Genomic DNA, 24,380 nt, shown 5'->3' with positions numbered 1-24,380 from the left:
CCAAGCAGAAAGTGGCTGCTCTCTTTATACTCCAACAACACATGGTGCCCCTCCCCTTTGCACTGGCCAGCAGAGCTGCTCAGGTAAGTAAGATACAGTCAACAAAGGGATATAAGTAGTGGGTGTGCTGCCTTTGTATACCTAGGAACTCAAGGGTATGTCTTCCCTTCACAGTTAACCCAGCAATTGGCACCAAGATTAGTCTAGCCCAGATGTGAGCATTCCCCAGCAATGCTATATTCACATAACTGTGTCTTCACTCACCCATAGGTATCTGGGACATATCCCTTGTTTTTTTGTGATGAGTAACAGTCATCTGTATCAACTGCAGGGGAATTGTGGGAAGGGCTATTTGGACAATGATTTTGCCTACATCTTCACTGCAACGTTTGTGAGTTCCAGCCCGAGATAGTTGAGCTAAGGCTCTAATCCCCACCTCCAGCCTAGTAAAATAACCTGGGCTTAAAGCACCTTCAAACACAGGTCAGAGGTTTTTCTATGTGAATGGAAGGCAAAGTTGAGCTAATTATGCAATGAAGACATTGCATCACAGTGATTAACCTCCTGTGAGCTGTGCATGCAAGGTGGTGTTGGGTTTTTGGTGGTTAGACTAACCTACCATTTTATTGACATCCTGGAGGGTTGCTGATTCCACCTACAAGAAATTGGGGGCTCTAGTGGCAAGTTTGTATAGAGTATTAGGATTGATTATATGACAGTTTACTTCCTCCAAAAAAATAGAGCACTATGGTACAGAACCATAACATATGCATCAAGTCATCATTAATCCTTGCACTGCTCCATAATAGTATTGTTGCACATCTGAAGCCTGTGTACTCTTCCGGGAGACTACGAAGTTGTCAAGTAGATTTTCCCCTGAAATCAGTCTCAGCCTTTAAATCAATGGGAGATCTGTTTACAGACCTTACTTGGGAAAATGTGCAAACATTGTAGACCCATTATAAATGACACATGAGCAAAAATATTCACCATTTAGGCCAGGGGTGGCCAACCTGAGCCTCAGAAGGAGCCAGAATTTACCAATGTGCATTGCCAAAGAGCCATAGTAATACATCAGCAGCCCCCCATCAGCTCCCCCTCCCCCAGTGTTTCCCACCCGCCAGCAGTCCCGCCGATCAGCACCTAATCTTCCATCCCTGTGCCTCCTGCCCGCCACGATCAGCTGTTTTGTGGTGTTCAGGAGGCTGAGGGAGTTGGGGGGGGAAGGAGGAGCAAGGGCGCAGCAAACTTGGGGGAAGGGGCGGGGCCCCTGGGGAAAGGAGTGGAGTGGGGCTGGGGCCTAAGGCAGAGCCAGGGGTTGAGCAGTGAGCACCCTGTAGCACATCAGGGCTGGAGCTACAGGCGCCAACTTTCCAGAGTTGGCGCCTATGCAAGGAGCAGCATATTAACTTCTGAAGAGCCGCATGTGGCTCCGGAGCCACAGGTTGGCCACCCCTAATTTAGGCAATAACTCAGCTTAAACAACACCAGATAGTAAAAAGGAAGACTGAAGCTCAAATCTAAGTCTGTAGTCCATTCTATATTCAAGTCTGTTCTGACAGACTGTAAAAGTCTAGCCGTTGCAAAAACAATCTATTCAGTCTCCACTGGACAAGACATAGGTCACTGCAGTGACTCAGGAGAACGTATTGCCAGCTGATTATTACTATAATTGCATAAGCAGTTAATCAAAGAAGCCATCATGAAAATTTTCAGAGATACCTAAAATTAGAAATTTAAATAAGTGTACTGATGTTCAGAGGTGCTGAGCAATGAGATCCTATTGAAGTCAATAGACTTGCGGCTGCCTACAATAAAAGAGGCCTAATTCTAATTTAACTAAGGTCACTTAAGACTCCTTTACAAGGCCAGAATAGTGTAAAGTGACCTTAGTGTAAATGAGATTCAGGTCTGAATTTACACTTATATTTCAACATACGCCTGAATGCAGTTGCTTCTTAAGCTGCATGTTAAACCTTTGCATGCAAACTCACAATGAACATAAATACATCAGGTATGTACTGCATACATCCAACAGTCCAAAATAGTTTCAGCTGTGAAACTTACTGAGGTAGTTAAAAGAAAAGGAGTACCGGTGGCACCTTAGAGACTAACAAATTTATTAGAGCATAAGCTTTCGTGAGCTACAGCTCACTTCATCGGAAATGCATCCGATGAAGTGAGCTGTAGCTCACGAAAGCTTATGCTCTAATAAATTTGTTAGTCTCTAAGGTGCCACCGGTACTCCTTTTCTTTTTGCGAATACAGACTAACACGGCTGCTACTCTGAAACCTGAGGTAGTTAACACCTTAGCTTCTGCTAGTGGTTTGGCTGGATGAAATGTTCTTCAAGGCTGGATTAATAAGAAAATATCACATCAAATTCCATTCTGAAGATTTTCTTTGCAGTGGGATAAAAGTCAGAAACATTTTCTTTTTAAGCCAAAAGTTAGTCTGTAGAAAAGCAGCAACATTTGCATAAAGATCCTAAAATTTGCAAAATTGGCAAGTTTCTTGCACATGCAAATTTCCAGCATCCTTGATCATGACCCATAATGCTTAAAGTTAAAATCAAAGAAGACAAACCCAGCCAGTAAGCAACCTGCCTGTTTAGTGACTCCATGACTTGGCAGTAAATGCTATTACTCTCAAAATATTTTACCACATTAACTTACTGGTAACTACATTTCATGAATAAGTTCACAAACAGAAAAAAGGAGAAAGATGACCAGAAATAAAATTGCTAATGGTTCACTCATTTCTAATACGTATATCCCTAAGCATAGAGAACAGGTAGATACACAAGAATGAAAATGTTCTACATTGCTCTAATTTACTTATTTCTTCACCTTCATTCAAGGTCAATCTAACAGCAGATAATGCTAAGAGGTGATGTGCGAAAGACACAAAGCATGAGACGGGGAAAAATTTGACCTAATTCTTTCCCAGGCAAAGCTTCCATTCACCAAACAAACTATGAGTTCAGAGTCTATACCTTTAAATAGACTCCAGTATTCTGCCCACAAGTTTTAAGACAAATTTTATTTCTACAGCTTTAGACTGTTAGTATACAAGTATTCAGGACTGATTAAATTGACAACCACTTAATTATCCTTCCTTCATAATATATGTTCATTTGTTATATACCAGTGCCATTTGATTTATCAATCCAGTAAGACTATTTCCCAATAATGTGAAGAAAGAGATCGTTAATGAAGGGACATGGAACCTTGAAATCAGGGATATTATGTGTATTTCATGGGCTTTAAGGGTTGTCCTGAGAGGATGTGGATGCATTGTGCATCTCAGCCTCTCCAAGCTGTCAATACTTAATGTATCTGGGACAGTCATTCTTTCCTTTTCCCTTTCCCTCCTCCACTTTCCTATGAAAAACTCAGATTTGACTGCTGAGGACTGTGACATTTGTCTTAAATTGCTGATGCAGCAAACAGACGGAAGAACAACATGAAATACATTTTAAATATATATCTATTTTATCTATGGAAACAAACACAGTAGTAGAGGTGGGCCCAAGTTCCAAAACTGGATCTGGGTTTCAAACACCCCAAAAAGTTAATGATGTTCACATTCAGGGGTTTAGTTTGGGCCCCTTCTCCAACACAAAATATGTTCTCCAATGAGACTGTATGGGAAGTAGTTAACTTTAAGGAGCATAAATGTTTGTGTCAAAATAGAGTCCCTTTAATTTGCCTTTTTGCTTTGTTTGTGAAAAAGACAGTAAAACAAATCAGCCACTTTTCAACTTACATTCATTAACACAAACAAGATCATAACAGATACTTCATATGTTTAATCCTATACACAAATGACTGTCCTTTTAGACATCAAAATAATTGTAACTGTCAGAAGGACTCTGGCAGGGGCCTAGTAGTTGCACTATGTGAATGACTTGTGTATTTCCTGGACTGGAAGATCGATAGAATTCTAGACGAAACTTCCTCAGAGAGAGTGAACGAGAGTTTGTTGTAAAACTGAAAATTCCTCATTTTGAATAAAATATGTGGGTTTTTTTTAATGTAAACAGCCCTCAGGAAGTTATTTGACAGCCTTAAGAAATTACCATTTGAGAGGGAAAAAGGTTACATGCTTCACCTTTGACCTAGGAGACAGCTTTATCACAGGATGGGATGACTGAAGTTTATTCATTAGCAGATAACCTCCTCATGCAACCAAAACCATTAATCTGCACTAAAACCATGAATGAGAATGGGGCTTTGAGGAAGAAAAATTGGGTTGGACTGGCCTGGAAGGAACGGACAAGTGCCTGGAGGGCTCTAGAGGGAGCCAAGACAACGTAGCAATGCTGTCCATTTACTTGGATTGTGCTACCGTCTCTAGCTCGCTGGACTATCAGGTCACTTCACATCTGGGCCCCACTGCCAAGCACTACAAAGTCAAACCACCTCAACATAATAGGACTGCACTCTCCGCTGGGATAGTGAAAGGCAACCTTACTCAGCAGTAACTGTTCACTTCACCACACAAAGGTCATTTCAAAAGCAACAGCTCAAACTTAAGAGATTTGGCTGCAGCAAAGTCCATCTCTGGATAAGAGCTAGCTACTTGTTTCACAGGACTATTGTCCCAATTGTACTGACTTAATTATTATTATCAATATCACTGCAAGAATACATAACAAGGCTTTATTATTCTTCAGAGCGAGAAATATAGTATAGAAATACAGTGAGGCAAGAAAACAAAATCTACTTACTAAAAATCAAAACAAATCCGTAAGCTTTCAAGATTTTATAAGGACCACAGATGAAAAGCATTATGGACTCAGAAAGGCCTCATGGTAAAACTTTTCCAAGAATTAAATTTAGCAAAAGCGAGAACAGGCTGGGCTAGGGTAGGTTTGAATAGTCCCAAAAATCCCCTAGAGGAAGGAGAAAGCCCTACTTAGCAAAGGCTAATTCCCAGGGCTGAACCACAAATGAGCCCACAGCGTTCTCTAAAAGGCACCATTCACAAATAATTTAAAAAAAACAAAACACAAACACAGAACCTAAAATGTAATGTTAGTGAGTTCTGGAAGAAAGTCATCGTGAGGGAGAGACTGAAAGAGGTGAGGACACGTGGGGAGCACGAGGTAAGGGCCAGTCAATAACTGTTAACCTGACTCTGTAATAGAAATAAAGTAAGTACATAATAATAATAGTAACAAATGCTTTGTGCTATGTAAAGCCTTTTATTCAGGAATCTCAAATTATTTTACAAGAGATGATTAAGGGAGCTGTTCCACCTCACTGTGAGAGATGCATGCGTTTTTGTATCCACTTCAAACTGTGGTAACAGCAGTTAAGCAACTTGTCTGAGATCAGAGAGAGCCAGAGGCAGGAATAGAACCATGGAGTCCTGATTCCCTGACCTTTGTTCTGATCACCTAAAAATATCCCTCAGAGTTACGTTCAAGCTAAACAAATAAATTCCATCAGTGTTTTGACAAAAAAAAAACCTGACCTAATAGAGGAAGTAATTTATAACAAAGCACCAAAAAACAAAGCAAAATTGCTGCAGAAAGCATTATTAGTAAGAGTTATCTGAGAAATCTGGGCTAAGACTGGAAAACTTTTAAAGCCCTACCATCTAGAGTATTTGTCAAAGTGTTCCAGTACTGTGCCTGCAGAACTACATTAAAAGAAAAGGCATTTCTAGCAAGATTGATATATCACAGAAAAATTGTGCATTTGTGTTAGCCATCTAGTCACTGCACCTTGAAAAACCAAAATACTAGCAACTGTACTTTCTAGGACATCTTGTTCTAGTAATATGTAGTTACCAGCTGCCTAGGCAATGAAACACCACTTAAAATCAGGAGACATAATATTGAACTTAAAAAATTGGATTTTTTTTTCAGGCCACTTTCTTGAGGATGCAAACTTACACGCCAAGAAACTACACAGCATCATCACTATAGACAAAAATGAACACAGGATATAGTTGCTCCTTACAAAGCTCTTGTTGACTTTGATAGGAGCCGGATCGGGCCTAACATTGGAACTTACATTACACTGATATTTCCAATTCTGATTTAAAAATAACTTTCACATCAAATAGCAGAGAATGAAATAATAATTAAACATCCAGGAACTGCGCTCACAAGATATGCAAGGGTAGACAGGAAAGTGTTACAGTTGTGTAAACTGTAGTTTGTGTAATTTGCTTTTAATATTTAATTCACCAAAAGAACAAGATGAAAAAATAGTTCTCATTTCATGGTGCAGAAAAAAACTTAACCATGATTTTGTGTATCACAAACATGGATGCAAATATTTTAATACTTCTCCTACTTACACAGGAGATAGAAGACACTGTGCCTTTACTTAAAATGATGGAAGAACACAGCTACCTGAAGCCTATGTAAAAGATCTCTCTTTAACAGGCTTTTAAAGATTGCAAGCTGGAGAATCTAAAAAGCACAGTCCCTGAATAATTTAAGGATCCTGGCATCTGCAATGAAAGAATTTCTTTGCTAAACCTGGGGGGGGGAAGGTCTTGAAAGATCACGTGCAAAATCATTACTAAAGAGTATTTTTCTTATCTTAAAGTTTAATCGGACACTGAGTAGAGAGAATTTTATAGCCAGCCTTACCGATTTACTGTCAACAGTTGAGGTCTAATATTAACATTTACCCCTTGGCAGTATTAAGTGAAAGCACTGAACAGTCAGGAAAAAAATACATAATCAAAAATAAAAGGAAAAAAGAGAGCCTGGGCCACCTGGTAAAGCACAGCACAAATTCTCATTAGAAGAAAATTCAATAATAGACAAAAGAAAAGTTTATCATGAATCTACATTTTAAGGGATAGAGAAACACCAAAAAGCAACAATGTAAATAAAAATTCTGAAACAAAACGCCAAACACACAATTATGACATTAAGGGACCAGACTTCCTAGTTTGGTGCAGGGGTAATCCCTGTTTATAATGAAATGTACCAGATTACTTTACAAATCAGTATGTTGCTGACACTATGAGTTTTCACTGCCAGCTACATCCTTTAGCCATCTGACAATTTTATCAAAGCCTGCCTACCTCTTCTTGTGTCTTTCATAGATAACACCAAACAATGGGAGGAGGCAGGGTAATGTTTTAAAATCTCCACTCAAACTAAACAAGCTTTCAACCAAATACAATTTTAGCTCCTACAATGGCAAGTCTGGGGCCCACTCTCCCACAGCCTCGCATCTCTAAGATCTTTACCATTAATTAAAAGGGTTGCAGGATCTGGCCCCTGTCATCAGTATGTGTCAATGGACTTTAAACAATAGGAAATCTTATCCCAGAGAGATAACACCGCCACTTTTTCCTGGCATGTAATTACACATTGGAGGTCAACACCAAAATAGGTTTATTGAAATCTGAGGAGAGCACTAGTCAAAAATATAGACAACATTTACAGACCACTGGGTGGCATTTTTCTCATTTTTGGAGTATTTTTTATATTTTTGATATATGGTACTTCTCATACACTTACCTTAAATCAAGCCACTGTTCCTCAAATATAGAATAAGCAGAAGAGTTGTGCAAAATACTAAGCAGGAATTTCTCTGCTGCTGTATGAAGCAACAAAGCAGGACACTCAAGCTTAGCTGTAGACATATTGCAAAGCAAATAATTTTCAACTAATTTTTTTAATGAAATTTGCCTGTTTCACCCTGTTTTTTGTGAATAGAGTGACATTCTACCGTGCTTCGCCATGGCATGTAGACATGCACTGATTCATGCAAGGCGGGCTGTGTATCTACAGCAGTATATTTTTGACAAAGTTTCCCACTGTCATAAATACCAGTACAGTTTCAGCAGCGGTAACCCTAACGAATAGAGGGATGCAGGCACCCAGTGTATTTTAAGTGCCAGGTCATCTAAGCTTGCTTAGAACTGGTCAAAAGACATGGTCCTTAAAAACACCAGCAACCGCCAACATCTCTTCTACATTAGCGCTTCCATCATTGCCATCACTGATGTTTTCAGCATTAGAAGAAGTTTTGCCATCATTGCTACGATCTTGGGGTGTGGCTGGGAATAGTTTCCCCATCTTGCTTACAGCTGCTATTTGATTAGCAAGTGTTTCTTTCATGATGGGGTTAACACCACAAGTTTATACCATATCTGAGGGCTGTCTTTGAGTGGAAAAAGCTAGAAAGAAAATGTCACTACTTCTTGCACCTAAACTGTTCTCCTTTCTACTATTTGTAGATTATAATTCTGCAGGTCAGAACCTTGGGGGTTTTTTTTGTTTTTTTTTAATATGTTTTCTAAGCAACTTGGATGAAATTCTGTCTCTCTCTCACACACACCCCCACACACTTTTTGGTACAAAGCCCAACTAAAGAGGCTTTGTTCAGGGAACATCACTGAAGTTAGGCCTATGAAATCCAGACGAGCATGGAGCAGCTGCCTCTGGGATGGCATAGTGGCCATTACCTCCATTCCACTGGCCACATCTCTGTCCTTCACCTCCACTATTAATCAACTATATACCTGGCACAGAACCTACAGCTGACTCTACCTCTCGCACACAAGTGAAACTTGGGTGCTCCTGCCATGCTGGGGGCGGGGGGTTCATTATAGAGCTATAAACAACAGAATAAATACATTGTAAAGGCAAGTTCTGAACCGAGAGGAAGTAGTCAAAATTGTGGGGGAGTGATGTTTCGCAACTGTACTTTTCTTCTGACTTTGCTTATGCTGTTCCCCATTTCTGTCTGAATAGCTCAAAGCTATGTACATTATATCCAAGTCTATGTTTGAAATTCTGTAACCTTTGCTAGAGTACTCTCCAGGAAGCTCGCCTGACCTTTACTTAAGATAAAGAAAACAACTGAAATGAGGAAATAAATGATCCTTTGATAATACTGTGTAAGCCGTGGCTAAAGAATTCTGAAATACAATAGCATTAATGAAGTATCCATGTTAGGTGAATTTCTTTATCACCAGAAGCAGTGACAAACTTTGATGAGGTTTTTCATTCACAGTTCACAAATTATTCTCCAGGAATCATTGACTTATTTTGGAACAATAATTGTGGGTTAACAGAAGCTCTGGCAGAACTTTGCACTCTTATACAAGAGATCTGTGCTGTGCAAATTTTATGTGGACACAACAGTGTATGTAGGATGAAATTTATAGACAAATTTTACACCGGTATTATACTACACAAACTTGCTATACAAAGAGAGAAGAAAAACTTCATACAAATAGTAATTTCAAAATGATTATTATCCATATTCATTTGTGTGTCTTTAGGAGTTAGTGCGAGGAATTATTTGAGGCAACTTATTACTAAAAGCAATTTCAGTGTTGGAATAAAATCAGTCTAGGAAAATAAATCCTGTTTTGCCAAATATGTATGTTATGTGCACTCGATGGAAACTATGTTAAGGAAATGTATCTAAGTATCTTGAACAATCTCAAGATATGCAGGGAAATTAAGCAACTTTGGAACTACATTAGCTTTATTGTTCTTTTTTTAAATTCTTCTAATTTGTTTGAGATCTCTATTATAAAATTGATCATGCCTTCATTTATTACTGTTTTTATGATACACGAATGTTAGTTTTAACAGGTATTCAGTTTAGCTGATTGTAGCAATTTTCTCTAGTAGGATCAATAATAGAAGTTATTTAGCTCAGTGGAAAAGCAACCATGAACTCTACTGCCATAAGCAGACAAGTGTCTAGAAGTGACCTTTGATGGAGACCAGACTTGCCATAGATGAGTGAGATGTGTATGGTGGGGACAGAGAGAGGATGCAAGACAGTATTGGCCTCACCAGGCAATCTCTCTCATGCCACTGCCTTCATGTATCCTCTGCCAGTCAAACCTCAGAGCAGCACTAATGGAAGGGACTTCAAAAAGGAAAGTAGAAAAGTAGGGCACTGGGAACTGCAGCAAAGGAAGAGTTTGGGGTGCATGTGTTAAAAATAAATAAAACGTTTCTGGCGTGAATAAGATAAGTGGCAAACCAGACAGAATGCCCATCTGATTCACACACAAAAAGGCTCAGAAAAAGCAGGTGGATTAGCACAACATAGGGCTAATTCCTGTTGTTCTAACTCAGGTAAAACTCCTACTAACTCCAACGGAAATTTTGCTTGAGATAGGAATGCAACATATGATTCATGGAGCCATGCTGTATATATTAATATAACTTAATATACTATGTTGACAGAGACTAGCTGTATTTAGTAAATACAAAACAAGAGGGCTGTTTAGAAAACCCATAGAGAATCTCAAGTAATTTTTATGCGAGGGACTAGTTGCTTATATTTTACACTACTTGGATCCATACAGTGCTTACCATCCTTCTCCCTCTATTCAAGAGACACAGAAAGCTCCGCTATCTTACTGAGCTCATTGAGAGAGAATTTCTCTGCATCAGTGACAAACGAAAAATGGGACCACCTGCTAAAGGTTACACCTTCAGCAAAAACAACCTTTGCTGGCTGCACTTCAGAGCCCTACTTGCTTCATCTATTCTTAGTGCTGATGTAACTGACAGGTAAATAGATCGGCCACATGACTGTCACATGACCATGAATACTAGAAATTGAGACAAAATATATATATATATATATATAAATATATATTTTAAGAAAGTGATGAATCATACTATACTTACAACTTTCAGCCTGATAGTCTGGCACAAACTGCTCGTCATTGTCAGGTACCTGAGCTGAAGAAAGGGGGAAAAAAAGGGGGGGACAAATTAAGAGAAGCCACTAAAGCATAGTGAAGATTATTGTGCTAACCTTGAAGCACAGCCAAGGTCAAAACTAGGATTTTGTTGGCTCAACTATTATTAGGACTGAAATCAGGAATGAGAACAACCTCAACCAGTACTAAAACCCGTTAGCATGAATTTTCAAAGTGGTATTTGGGACTTCTGCACAAAAATAAATCCCAGTGTTTAAACCATCTTTGTACATTTAACGCCCTTGTGTTCCTTCACCAGGAGAAACTGGACTCATTTACGGGTAACACTTGCAGCCAAAATAGCAGAAAACATTTTTATTTTGTTTTTTAAAGGGTCAAAAGAGTCTTTGGCTGGACCATAGAATTTTCATTTCAATCTTTGTTTTCAGATGGGCCCAAAATACGTACCTAGGATGAGAACCATAACCAGAGTCCCTCTGCCTTCTGTAATATCTTTACTTTTAGGAAACTTTATGACACAACTAACACTATAACTCCAACTGCATCTGAAACATCATGGTTGTCCCCCGGTGATAATACAATGCCATTTTGTTGCATAGTCAAGACATTAACAGTCTCCCCAAATTATCTTAATGCCTTGTAAACATCTAAGGCTTTAGCACAGTTTAGACATATAGATGAAATACTGTTTAGTTTGTGTAAGGTGGAAACTAGCAGAAACCAGGTCATGGGACAGCCATGGAGTAACCTTTCTAGATACCTCCATATTTAGCAAAATCTCAGCTTACCATAATTTAAAAATATTGCTCTTTTGTCAAACTACCTCATCTAGAACTTCCATGCAAAGTGACATGAAATGAACAGTTTGAAAGTATGTGACAAGTCTTGTCCAAAGAGAAGTAAATTGAGAGTAATCTGCAACTGAAAAAAACATCTTCCATGACCTGGTAACCCAACATGCTTCATCAAAAAGTAAACAGTGGTTATACACCCATTTATTGGAACAATGAATATCAAACTATTAAAAGCAATAAAGAAAAATATGTTGTTTCATCATTTTAGAAAGCTTTCCAAGTTAGGAACTATTAAGGGCTTGGTTTCTTTTTATACATATACCTAACACCTGCTTATATCAATGGGAATTACGCATGCAAGTCAAAAGGTAAGAATATCTCTTTAAACTTAGTCACTCTTGATCCTTTAGTGCAAAGGTATAAGATATTCTGTGGACCTGATCCTAAACTCCTTAATTCTGGGAAAATTTCCACTGACTTTACTAGAAGTTTTTCTTGACTAAGTATTTCAGGATCAGGCCCATAATGCAGTAAAACAGTACTCTCAAGATTCCAAAGACTATGTTTATAATCCTACCTAATCTATTACAGTAAATACACCTTAAAAACAAAATAATTTTGGGTAAACTATAAACAAGGGTGTAGCTCAAGTGTTAAGACAAATATGTGAATGGCATTAATGTTAATATGAGGCAAACACAGATGTTGGAGCTTTTTCTAGCATTTACATTACCTAAAACTAGCCCTTTAAGAAGAAAACTGTATATCTGAAGACATTTTTAATTAAATAATAAACAAGAATTAAAGTTCTTCAGAATGCACATCAGATTTACCAAATCAAATACTCCAAGTAATTTTTTGATGAATTAAACTTCTCTTCCCTCCAAAGAAACTTCAGCATCCTTACCAGTGATGAACTCAAGGGCAATGCAAAGCCAAACAGGTAAAGTCAAACAAAAAATAACACTCTGTAATTTTCAGTTGGTTCATTCAGATCAGTGCATGTAAGAACTTTAAAATATTCCCTTCAATATGCTAAATATTTGACTGCTACAGGAAACTCCAATCTTGAAGTCAAGCTCTCCCAGTTAACAAACTTTACCATAGGGATCTTTTACTTTCCTAATTTTTTTTTAAATTTTGGGGCACATATAAACTTGTAGCTTTTTTATTCATTAACTTTATTGTTTATAAATAGGATATATCCATGTAATATCCCTTGTCCATGAAATATAAATAGAAAAAATATGTATATATATAATTTTATGTCATTTTTAAATGCAGCTAGCAACGGGTTAAGTATCGGTCTAGTGAATATCTCCACTTAAGATTGATTTGTGGTGGTTGCAGAAATGGGCCCATCATATTTTACATTCTTCGCAGCAAATTACCAACTCCAGCCTCTGGGCCTGATTCACCACTGCTTTTTGCCAGTTTGATTGATTTCAGTGGAGTCACTTCATAAAACTGGAATAATACAGTTGTGAATCAAACTCTTTGTTTTCCTATCCAGAGAATGAAAAGTGTAGGACCAAAAACCTCTTTTAAGGTCCAGGTCCAGTGTCTACCTGTATACCAGGATAATTCCACTGACTTCAATGGTTTTATCCCCCCTAATTTGCACCGGGGTGAAGGAGAGAAGGATTGGGTCTGACTACTGAAAGGTACTACTGAACATCTAATAGTTAAAAGAACCTAGTTAAAAAACCCAAACAGACCGCTTTAGAAAAGAACAGTAAAAATAGGAGGTGACTAGTATAATCAAAACTATAATAGTTTTAAATACATTTGCCGGTATGCGCTTCTCGAAAAGCTACTACGCGTGGGGGGCAGGGGAGCGGGAGGGGAGGGAAGAACATAGCAAAGCTGGCAATTCCTTTTTACATTAAAAATTGCACAAAAAATGTCAGACACATAGTTCCGTACATTTTTTTTGGGATGCTTAGAAAAACCACATAGCACCAAAATAAAACAAATGCTGTAGGAAGTAAATCTGTGAGCCCACCCCGAAAACTAAACAAATAAGAGTCACCGATCTGCTAGCCATACGACCCATGGCAATCAGAACTGTCAATTTATACCCCCTTTTCAACTCTGTTTTTTTAAAAAAAACTGAGCAGAATTGAAATTCATGCATTCATATTACAGAAATTCAAGCAACTGTCCACCCAATACACGGACTTTTTACAACAGTAGCTAGCTATGAGAAGGAAAATGGATTGAGTGCACCATCACATTACTCAAACAGAAAAGGGCTTTTGTACCCCTAGTTTTGATAATTAAAGGGAGTCTTTGTAACAAGTTAAACCAGCAAGTACACAGTTAACGTCAGCTTAACTTGGATCTCTGAAAGGAAAATGTGACTTGGGAGTGTTGCAATTTCATGCGCATTTATATATATATGGATATATCATTCGTTTCCTCTTTTCTTTAGTCATAGACACTGCAATTCGACAAGGCTCTCATAACAGCTACAGCGTCTTCTATTATCACATTCAGGATAACACACAAGTCAACAAAACTTTTTCCCTCTGCATTTAGCAGACTATTAGAAAACATGTCTGAAATGACCACGCAGAGAATGAGACAATTTCCCCACACTACTTAATTAAGGGATCTAGAGGAAAGGAGGAGGGGAAAAGCCCAATAAAAGGCTTTTAAGGAGATTAAGCATGTAGATTTTATTGGTAATAGCAGAAGCAGCTCTAACAGGTCATTCCACATTAATAGACAAGCTGCCATCAAGTCTCAGACTCTCATACTTGAAATGGGCAACATCTGTACTATCAGCCAGTTGCCTTAGCTGAGATTATTACCAAAAGTTTCTTTCTGACTACAGCACTATGTCCCGGGTGTGTGTGGGAAATGCACAATAATGTTAATTATAATCCTAGTTTTACAGGGAATGTATCCATTTGGATTGTATAGTCTCATCACCTACTCAATTAAAATCAACTTGCCAATAGCAACTGTTCAAAGCAAAGAAATACTTAATGCCTGTTTTTGATTTTCAGAGACAATATTAAGACGTTACTTTACAAAGCTAAACTTAGAATATATCTTGCAAATGGAAAGCAACTTGGAAAAGCAATTTAATCTGACACTGGAGGGCAATTTCCTCTCTTTCATTGCAAACAACATTTTTTTAAAAAGTCACCACCAACAAATATCCAGTACAAAAAGAGTTAATATTTAATTAAAACCAGCTCTAGCCACTGTAACAATGACCTGGAGCCAAACAAGGAAGAAGATGTATGAGTCATTCTTTCTGCCAGTGAATGAGACAGCTGATCTCCTAAGCAATTCCTCAAGACAAGCAGTCAGAACTGGAGTTCTGCCTCCATTCACAAAAACACAGTCCAGCATGAACCATGTGGCCTCAACACAATCTTTTCATGTCACACCCTTCCAGAACGCAACAGCAAAGTAAACTTGAACTTTCTGCATAAACACACCAATTCCATTGCTTTGTCTCAGAGGTAGCACAAACCCGCTAAGGAACATATTTAATAAACGAAAAGGCAATAAAATTTAACCCTTCTTTTCCCAACCAGAAACTTCTGCCAGAAATTCAGCATTGCATGCATGTAAGGTTGCTGGACAAGCAGAGTGTTTGCCATTTCTTCTTGAGTCACTTAAGAACTTTAATTTAAATATTCTAACATTTCCTATACTACTCCCCTCTCAGAACTTGAGGCTCACTTTTGACTTAGACACAATTTGTTCCAAAACAACAAAGATTTACTCAGTGTGGCAAAATAATCTGAAATTGACAGGAGCAAATCTGAGTAGTACTATTTCCAGTTTACCCTAAAATAAAGTTTTAGGCCCCAAAACAAAGTAATGAGGCTCCTAAGCTTTGTTTCATTCAATATCCGTTTTGAATAGTAAAGGTTATATAAAGTACAGACATTAATACAAAAAGCATATTTTTATTTAAAAAAAGATGAAAAAAGGATAAACTGTTGTTAATATAGAAGTACTCATAAGGCATGACAATAACCATTTTTTGAATACGAAACGGCAAATATCATTACCAAGTGAACATTGGATGTGCTGTCAAAGCAACCAAACTTTTTTTTTCCCCAAGTGACTTGCTCTGACATATAAACGTATGTGTAGTTTAAAAACTAGGGGCCAGATCCTGCAAGCCATTCTTAGTGTGAATGATCTATACTAAGATGAAGAGGGGTTTGCAAGATCTGGCCTTTGTTTTTGACTTCAACTTTTATGCAGAATAATATAGAAGTTGGTTTAAAATGCACACTCACATTTTACATCTGCTATGTCCTTCATAGTCAGTAAGTAACTATGCAATGGGACAAAATTACTAATCTGTTTTTTTCATCAAAGAATAAACCCCCAGATTAGTAATGGGCACACTTTCAGGACCAACAATTTTATAAAAGGTTAGCACCATTTTGCCAAATCCAATTTTTCTTCATTTGTTTTGCAGAGATTTTTGAAATCAGGCATTCATTTCAAGTATTTAAAAGTCAAATCAACTAACTGTCCAGAACTCCAAAAAAGGGAAATGATTCACTGTGCTACAAGTCTCATCTTTAACATGTTTTTATTCCCTTTCAGAACATTCCCTACTTGGCAAACTTCAACCAAGATGTGAAGCGGTTTGACCATGTTCATTCACTAAATACATATATATTCAGATACAGTACTTAATGGTTGTATACCCGATAGTCAGATTAGTGTTCTTACCAAAGGTGGGGTTCATTATAGGGCAGCAGACAACTAAGAAGCCAGATCCACAGCTGGTGCAAATCAGCATAGCTCCACTGAAGTCAATGGAGCGACTATGATTTATACCGGCTGAGGGTCAAGCCCTAAAGTTTTATATTCTGTTAAAAATGGGAATTTGAGCATTACTGAACAATGCAAATTAAGTGATCACTTTCATATATGTGCATTTAGGGATAATTCATTGGGCAACACCAAATCATGTGTACACAAACTTGACAATGGTAGCAGAGATCACGGAAACCATTTCTTGGGAGTTCATCCCAAATTTAACCATTAACTGGTAGTAGAAATATAAATGTTTTACAGAAATCAGTGTGGGGTGCCTTCTTCAGTTTGGAAAACTTGAGAGAGCCACCCCTGCTGTGCCTGGCTAGCTAGAAACTGCAGTGAGAAAACAAACCCGTTACCTGCGTTTTTATTATAAAGCGATTACCTTGCACTAGAGCAAAAAATACAATAAATATTAATGAGTTTTACATGATAAATTCTCATTGTTACTACCAAAGAAGGAACTCCATCATCTAGATCTATTGTTTTAAAAAGTTAATCTATTGAATAGTTTAGTTACCTATATTCATTCTGGAAGTCTTTTACTCATTTCTATCAAGTTTCGGTTAGGAATTAGTGACAGAAATACTAGAACAGCCATTTTTAATAAATAATGTGCTTTTCTGTTGTCTATTATCCTCCCACCCCAAGTGCTTCCACAATGCATAGCAGGCTTTCTGTGGCGAAGAGTTTGTTTTCTTTCCTGTTTGTTCCAGAATACACAGAAACAACCATAATGAGATAGCATTAGATTAATATTTGAACCAATTTATCTCAAGTCACTGAATAATTGCTATCTGCCAACTGCAATATAATTCCAAATATACAGAATCAATAAAGGCATTATACAATATTATCATGACAAAATATAGCTGCCTCAGTACTTAAATAAAAAAACAAAGATATTATCTGAACAATATTTGTCTTGGTTGGCGATAAGCAATTTTAACTCTTCGTTTCCAAGTTTAATAGTGGAGACAATTATTAAAATCCTTCCACTTTCAAATTATGGCATCAGAAAATAGTTCAAAATTATTTTCCGTCCCCCATCTACTGATTTTGGGAAACCACATTCAGTTTAAATTTTACCTCAAAATAATGTGGGTGTTCTTCCTGATACATTTAACAGAACATGAAGAAAAAGCTACTTATTTTGTAGAATTCAAGTACTGCAGAAGCAAGTATAATACATCATAACTTTTCTACAAGTGGCATTTTGCTTCTGGGGTTGGGGGTGGTAATAAATATATTAGATAAACAAACTAATACAATAATCTGTTTACATTTTGTACTTTGGATTATTTTTGTTCTTTAATATACATTTGCAAATCCTGTTATTTACAATAGAAGTTGCGTACAAGTACTGAGAAGAGAATAAATCCCTTTGTGTTTAGTTGTTTTTACTAAGATTCTTCACAGAAAACAACAAATCACCCTGTTCCATAAAAACATGCTGTCTAAAACATCCCAAGTAGGAAAGGCGCCTTGATAATTTTTTGCAACATTCTTCACGTGTGATACATTGTAACTCCCTTGACTCTCTTGTTTAAGAAGCAGATTTTCTGACCTGGTTACTCCCCAGTGGGGTTCTAAACTCATGGGAGAAACCTGGTCAGTTGCCATTGCTCTTAAAATTTCATGGTCACTTTCCTGGCTACAGAGCATCATGAAAAGAAATATGTAAACATTACTGATGCTGCCAAATTGGCAGATTTCTAGTTTATGAAGGTCCAGGAGGACATAAATGGACAAATCTAGCAATGGGTAAACAAGTCATCCATGCAGTCATTTCAGCAGAGCTAAAATATAGCATCCTTAACACCAGTATATTGTAAATATAGTGCAAATTTACAAACTTTTATTTATGAAGATTTTTTAAAAATATCATAATTACAAAAGGCGTCAGAGGCTATAAATAGGATCAGAAACAGGATCCTGATTTTTTTGTCTTTAGTTCTTACAGATTCTCTGCAAAGCCTGTAAAAGCTGGGGGGGAGGCAGATTGTCTGTTTTAAATGAGAACTAAAATGGTAGTGGTCTGAAATTTATAGTTTTGCTAAAATATTTTCAGAATAGTGGAATACGTATAATATTTAAGTTTAATACTCTGTAGAAACATATAATTAAATATAAATGTAAAACTCAGTAGTTTGGGTATTTCTTTCCTGATAAAAAGTAACTTTTTATACTTACCATATGATATTAAGAATATTTACAAGCTTTCCTCAGCCTAACTTACAAAGGTCTAGACACCTAGCTTTGATCTGTCAAACTAATCGCTGTTTAAAAACATAAGGGAAAACTTAGAGCATTGAAAAAAATTCATTTACTCTTAAGAAACAAAAGTAGTTCAAAAGTAAAAATTGCCACTACAATCCTTTGTATATCTACAGAAATGACGTAAGTCAATCTTGATTTCCATATTTTAATTTCTATTTACTAAACTACTCTGCACATACATTACCAACCTGCCAAGAATCTTTTTGATTTAGAATAAAAAAAAATTATCATTTCCAGGAACAAAAAGAAGATTCATGCCACTAAAAATAAAAATAAAAGTTATTTATCATAAAAAAAATCATACCTTTTAATTAGTGTTTTGACAACCTTCTAGTTTGTTAAAATGAATGAGATTAGACACAATAACAGATCCTTGATAAAATTACCATTTAAGATAGACAGTCACTGTTTTATCTGATGATTATAGTATAAGACTATCCTGTTGCAATACACCCTATTTTCAGTGATTTAAAAAATATACTAATACTTATATTCCAACTCCATTCCAAAACTTCATTAAAGAATTTTTGATTATATCTTGACAAAAACACATACGAAAGGCAAAAATTCATGCTAAGAGAATTAAAACAATCAGTAAAACAAACAAACTTACAGGCTAACAGCTTGACCAACAACATACATGGTTATCAAAAAATCAGCCTGAAGCCAAGTAGCCACCAGCAATATTTCCTTCTTTCCATGGTAAGCAGTCGCATGCAATTCTCCCCACTCCCAGAGAAACAAAACATCCATTCAGTAAACAATAGTGTATAATCTAGTATAATATGCTAAAAATAAAACACATGAATACCCACAGTGCCTAAATCAGGGTAAATTCACAGAAATTATGTTAGTTTAAATCAAAATCATGTTCAATTTGGCTATAAAAGTTTTCCATTTAAAGTTCAACCAAAAAAAATCTTTAATGTAATATGAGACAGACAATGCATAAGAATCTTCATTCTCAAAATAAACAGTATTAAATAATAAACATAAATTACTGAAGTGAACAAATACACTTCGAGCAGCAGAAAGCTCCTCTAAATTTTGTTGAAGTTCTCTTGTAGCAGTATGTCCTCCTTTTTATTACCCATATCTCAATAGATAATCTAAATTCAGATTTCAATATTATTGTTTTTAAAACCATCAATCTCAATCAATATCATGAGCCTTGAAAGGTTACTTGAAATATCAAAAAATGTAAAATGACAAATCTCAGATTTCCAATTAGTTCCCAATATAGTCCTATAAAAAGTAAGACATGAAGAAAAAAATTAACTTATGCACAACATCAAAAGGCTTATGAAAAAAGAAATCTTTCCTTATTAAGTATTTGATACACACCTAATGTTCTGTGTTGTGAACAAGGTGGAAAGAAGACACTTGCACTTAAATCTTGAAGCATCCCGTCCCGATGAACCCAGAGAAACTAATTTCTGCCATCAGAAAAGTACTCCACCAGAACACCAAATAATTATATGTGCTGCTGTAAAGGAAACAGCAAGCCCAGTTCTGGCTGTATGCAGTCTCTCGAGATACAATAATATAAACCTGATCAATTGCAATTAAAATCTGAACAGAGGCTTAGAACTTGAAGTCTTGGTGCATTAGTTCTTGCCAAAAGCAGATGTGATTGTGAGCTGGAAGCAATTTCTCCTGGTAATTTGTGATGACACTGGATAGAGCAGCCCCAGAGTCCCCAAAGACAAACTCATCAGAGGCTCTAATGTATGCATGACACATGAGGTGGCTCTTTTAGAGCTCAATTAATTGGGCTGAACATTAAGACAGCAAGTTCAGGACTTTTTTTTTCTCCAGAGTTGTTTTTCCTCTTTTTACAAGCAGTTTTTCCCCTTACCTTCTGCAAGCCATGTCTCCTGTAATTGGCTCAGATCTTGAAAGAGTTCTGAAGAAAGAGAAAGACACATATAAAAGAAGCACACCTTTAATCTTCCCATAAAATGAAACTACACTAGAAAAAATATTTTCCTGAAGAACAATGCATGTGAATTTTACTTTGGCAACCTTACATACTGATAAAAAACAACAGATATACTCTGGTTGCAATTAATGATTATTCTACTCTTTTTTCCGTAAGAGGTATACATACTACAGTAATATTTAATTGACTCCTGAAATAATAATCACAATCTTTTAAGTTTGCTTTTATAGCAAATAATGCCTATTAAGTAACTCAGACAGAAGTTAAGATGATAACCTCTCATTCAAATGATCTATTTCTCCTTACATAATACAGGCCTCTTCCTGCAATCTTTACTCCGGCAAAACTCTAATTGACTTCTCTGGGAATTTTGCCTAAGTAGCGATTTGATTTTTTAAAACACCATATCCAACATAAGTAAAGGGCAAAATATAGCAAACAAAATGTAAAAGGGAAGACACCCAGCAGCTCTATTAGACATAGAGTTAAGTAAGGTGTCACTCTTTTATGTTTTAGTGACAATTCTGCTTTGATACACATTGATTCCACTATATTAGCATCACACATAGATTTGAAATTAAAGTGGCACCGCCACACCCATGGACAAAATGTTATGTTGCTTTACATCCCATGCAACCGCACTGACACGCATGGGGTCATACTGGGTGTAAGTCAGGGCAGAATTTGATCCCATTTGTGGTCCCTATTTTCAGAGATTTTAGCAACTCAGTATGAAAATTTACTCTGAGCTAAAACTTAGCATGATGTCTGAACTGATGAACGAATGTTTTTAAAGGTTATTAACTTTTGGAAAGATACTTCCTTTTTCTATGATATTGGCAGATATGTGTTTAAATGTTACAGGCTATTAGTCCATATGAGGGGATGATGCCCTGTGTTTATTTTGGCACTAAGTAAAAACTGCAAGTGGTTTTGCTTTAGATGTGTGCTGTGAATGGGCATTTTTGCAGGGATTTTAAGCACACCGATTCAGGGGTCTCTGCTCTTCTTACCATTAGAAGGGTTACATGGGTGTACACAATGTTTGGCGAGTATGTGTAGAAGCTACACTGACCCTTGTCAAGTAGGAGTACATCCTGCTCACCTTACTCACACAAGTATTGCCACTGACTTTAACACGGCTGTTATATGAGTGCGGTCTACAACAGTTGGGCCCTCCCAAGCCTGATCCAAACTAGACTTTCTTGCTTAAATTTCCCATGGATGGAAGGAACTACCAGCACCAATTCCACTGGTGGTATCAGTAGTGCAAATGCTAGTGTAGATGATATGCCGGAAGAAACTGCTGGTGTTCTGTCTTGCCCTTCAGCCCTGCACTAGCACAGTGGTGAGAATACCAGCCGCTGGCCTACACTAGCACTGGCACTCTTGCTATCACTAATGGAGTTGCACAGTGGTAGCAATAGTGGAAAATGTGAAAGAAGTGTAGGCAAGGCCTGAAGGTGAAGATGCTGGCTTGTAGTGCATCCTTAACTTGTGGTACTGTGTCAGATACTGCAAAATTCTCACCTCAGTGAGTGACATTTATGAGCCATATGTGCAGCAATATCTAAAACAGAATAGGGTGAGTCAGGGAGGAATAGCAACTATAACAGTTAATTGCCTTTGCCAATTTGTGTCACAACCTTAAATGCAATTTTCTTGTCTTATTTAGCTTCTCTGCATTATTAAATTCATCACGGGCAGGGTGGGGTGGGGGGAGAAGGGAGTGAGCCCTCACCTTCTGAATCATGAGCCAGGTCTCTGTTAATGAATTTTCTTTTCCTGACATTTGTTGGTCTCTCACTGCAGTTTCTCCCACGCGGATTCTATAAACAGGAAAGATCAGTTACTTTAAAAACACACACACACACCCCTCACATTTCCACATTTAAACAAAACCTACATGGATTCTTTACATATTCCACAGAGAAAATGACTATCCTACAGTTCCTGTTCTTAATTTCTACATACAAATTTACAGCAGAGGATTATGCTGGGTACCTAACATCCTTCATACTTGTGCCTAGATGCAACACATTCCTATTTATCCATGTATACCTCTATCTGTATAGATACATTTGCAATATGCTCCAGCTGCAGCACACTACTAACATCTATATTTAGCAATCCAGCACACAATAGCATAAAATCCCCTTTGCTTAAACTGTTCAGGAGAATTCGGATAAAGACATTCTAGAAGGATGGTTTGTTTCCAAATGTTATTTGTAAAATTGTTTGCAAAAATCCTGAAAACAAGAAGTGTTAACGTTTGCCTCAACTTCATTCTTCTCGGTGTTGCAGGCAAACACAGCCAGAAACTTTGCATGCAGCTGCTGCCGGTGCCCTCCTCTTCTACTAATCGTGTGCATGGTTTTACTTTTGGGAAAAAAATGATCCAAAAATTGTCTTTAAAGAATATTATGCGATATTCAAATAACTAGACGATAAGACCATCTTGCAGGCACGACCCCTAGATGAAGAGTCGTCCCTACAGCGGTAACAAAGCAGATACTATGGACGCAAAACTCCCCCAGAGAAATAAGTCGGACTCAAGTTAATAAACACCAACTTTTGAACTGATCACTCACGTTGGTGACCATGTAAGGCACTTGCTGGTCATAAAATCCATCCATTCTGCGGCTCTTCCACAAGTCTTAGCTCAGTGTTTTTATTTTCTGGGCATTTGACCTGGAGATTTCCTCGGGATCTGGTCTCCAATCAGCCTAGAGGGGAACACAAGATGGCTTTTAGATTTAAAAAAAAGCAAAACCATGAATGAACTGCTTGAATTTGCATAGCTAATTAACCTCAAAGAGTCCCATTCATAAAAACAACCCTCCCTTCCCTGCTTTCACCGGGGTTCTAAGCAAGTGCCAGGTTAAAACTACGGAGCAAAACCCACTTTTTACAGCAGCGGAAAGCAAAACAAGAGGCGAGGTATTTATTTACGCTCCTGCTGTATCCCTAGAGCGATCTGTGTAACTGGCAGCTCTGATTCGCAAACGTGTGCAGAACTAGTAATGGCGAACAACATGACTCGCTTTGCACCTAACGGGAGTAGCGAGCGAGCGAGACACAGCTAGCCTGTTTCAAAGGATCATTTTTGCAACCCACAACCATGCAATTATCTGGAGCTACGTAAAAAGTTGCTGGAAAGACCCACCTGAAGGTAACGCAAGGCGATCGGCTGCAAAAAATTCCCTCCAAATTTAATAAAAACATTAATTATTTCCCAGCACTTCCCCCTTGGAAGCAGTAAGCGCCACTGACAGAGCTCAATTCGGTGGTTTTTCCTCTGGTTCTCCTCCAGGGGCCTCCAGTCCAAACTGATGGATCTCTGCCTCCCATTGGCTCTCTGTGTCTTTCACAGGATCAGATTTCTGCCTGTCAGTCAGGCTGCCTCTCTCCCTCAGGGAAAAAGGTAAAAGCTGGATCCTGCCGGATTTTGGTGGGTCCACCCAATTTTTGGTCCTACCTCCCTTAAAGCTACTGCATAAGTAAAGAACAAGTGTAGGTGCTTGTTTTACACTCAGAAAGAATCCAGAGCATCCCAGTGCAATAGTGCCACAAAAACCCATATCGTGCACCTGGTTCCAGACAGTTGTTTGGCCCCCAATCTGCAAATGCCACTGCTTCAATAGAGAACCAATTTGGCTCTCTCTTATTCCAGGAACAAAAAACATTAGATGCAAATATATCTCTGCACAGCCGTACCACAAAAACCCATGACCAGCATCTGGATCCTGCCAAATCCTGCCAAGACTTGGCCTCTAACCCCTGAATTCTACTGCCTAAATACAGAACATGTTTGTCCATATCTATACCAAAATCCAAACACCAACACCTTCCAGTACAACATCAGCCCAAAAAGCATC

At 37.6% G+C, this 24,380-nt stretch overlaps 1 protein-coding gene across 10 annotated transcripts in view; it reads right to left on the bottom strand.

Annotated features, from left to right (window-relative positions):
• Window positions 1–23,826, bottom strand: part of ETV1 (ETS variant transcription factor 1) — a 75,722-nt gene extending 51,896 nt beyond the window's left edge. For 2 of the 10 annotated variants that reach the window (XR_006279383.1, XM_043509231.1), the window contains exons 1-4: window positions 22,785–22,985; window positions 22,244–22,331; window positions 20,419–20,466; window positions 10,646–10,699 (exon numbers count right to left, since the gene is read on the bottom strand). Coding sequence is in view for 9 of the 10 variants with exons in the window: in XM_043509231.1 (XP_043365166.1) it covers window positions 10,646–10,699; window positions 20,419–20,466; window positions 22,244–22,331; window positions 22,785–22,874 (280 nt within the window). In the remaining variant the exon portion in view is untranslated. Of the gene's footprint in view, window positions 1–10,645; window positions 10,700–19,904; window positions 20,250–20,418; window positions 20,467–22,243; window positions 22,332–22,563; window positions 22,718–22,784; window positions 22,986–23,093; window positions 23,229–23,360; window positions 23,486–23,668 lie in introns of those variants that run through there. The other 8 variants (XM_038393340.2, XM_043509234.1, XM_038393341.2 and 5 more) reach the window with 8 other exon arrangements.
• Window positions 23,827–24,380: the final 554 nt, after the last annotated feature.

This window comes from Dermochelys coriacea, chromosome 2 (assembly GCF_009764565.3).
Source record: "Dermochelys coriacea isolate rDerCor1 chromosome 2, rDerCor1.pri.v4, whole genome shotgun sequence".
In the NCBI taxonomy this organism is placed as follows: Eukaryota; Metazoa; Chordata; order Testudines; family Dermochelyidae; genus Dermochelys; species Dermochelys coriacea.
The sequence above is the reverse complement of the archived record's forward strand: the minus strand, read 5'-3'. Positions and strand labels throughout refer to the sequence as shown.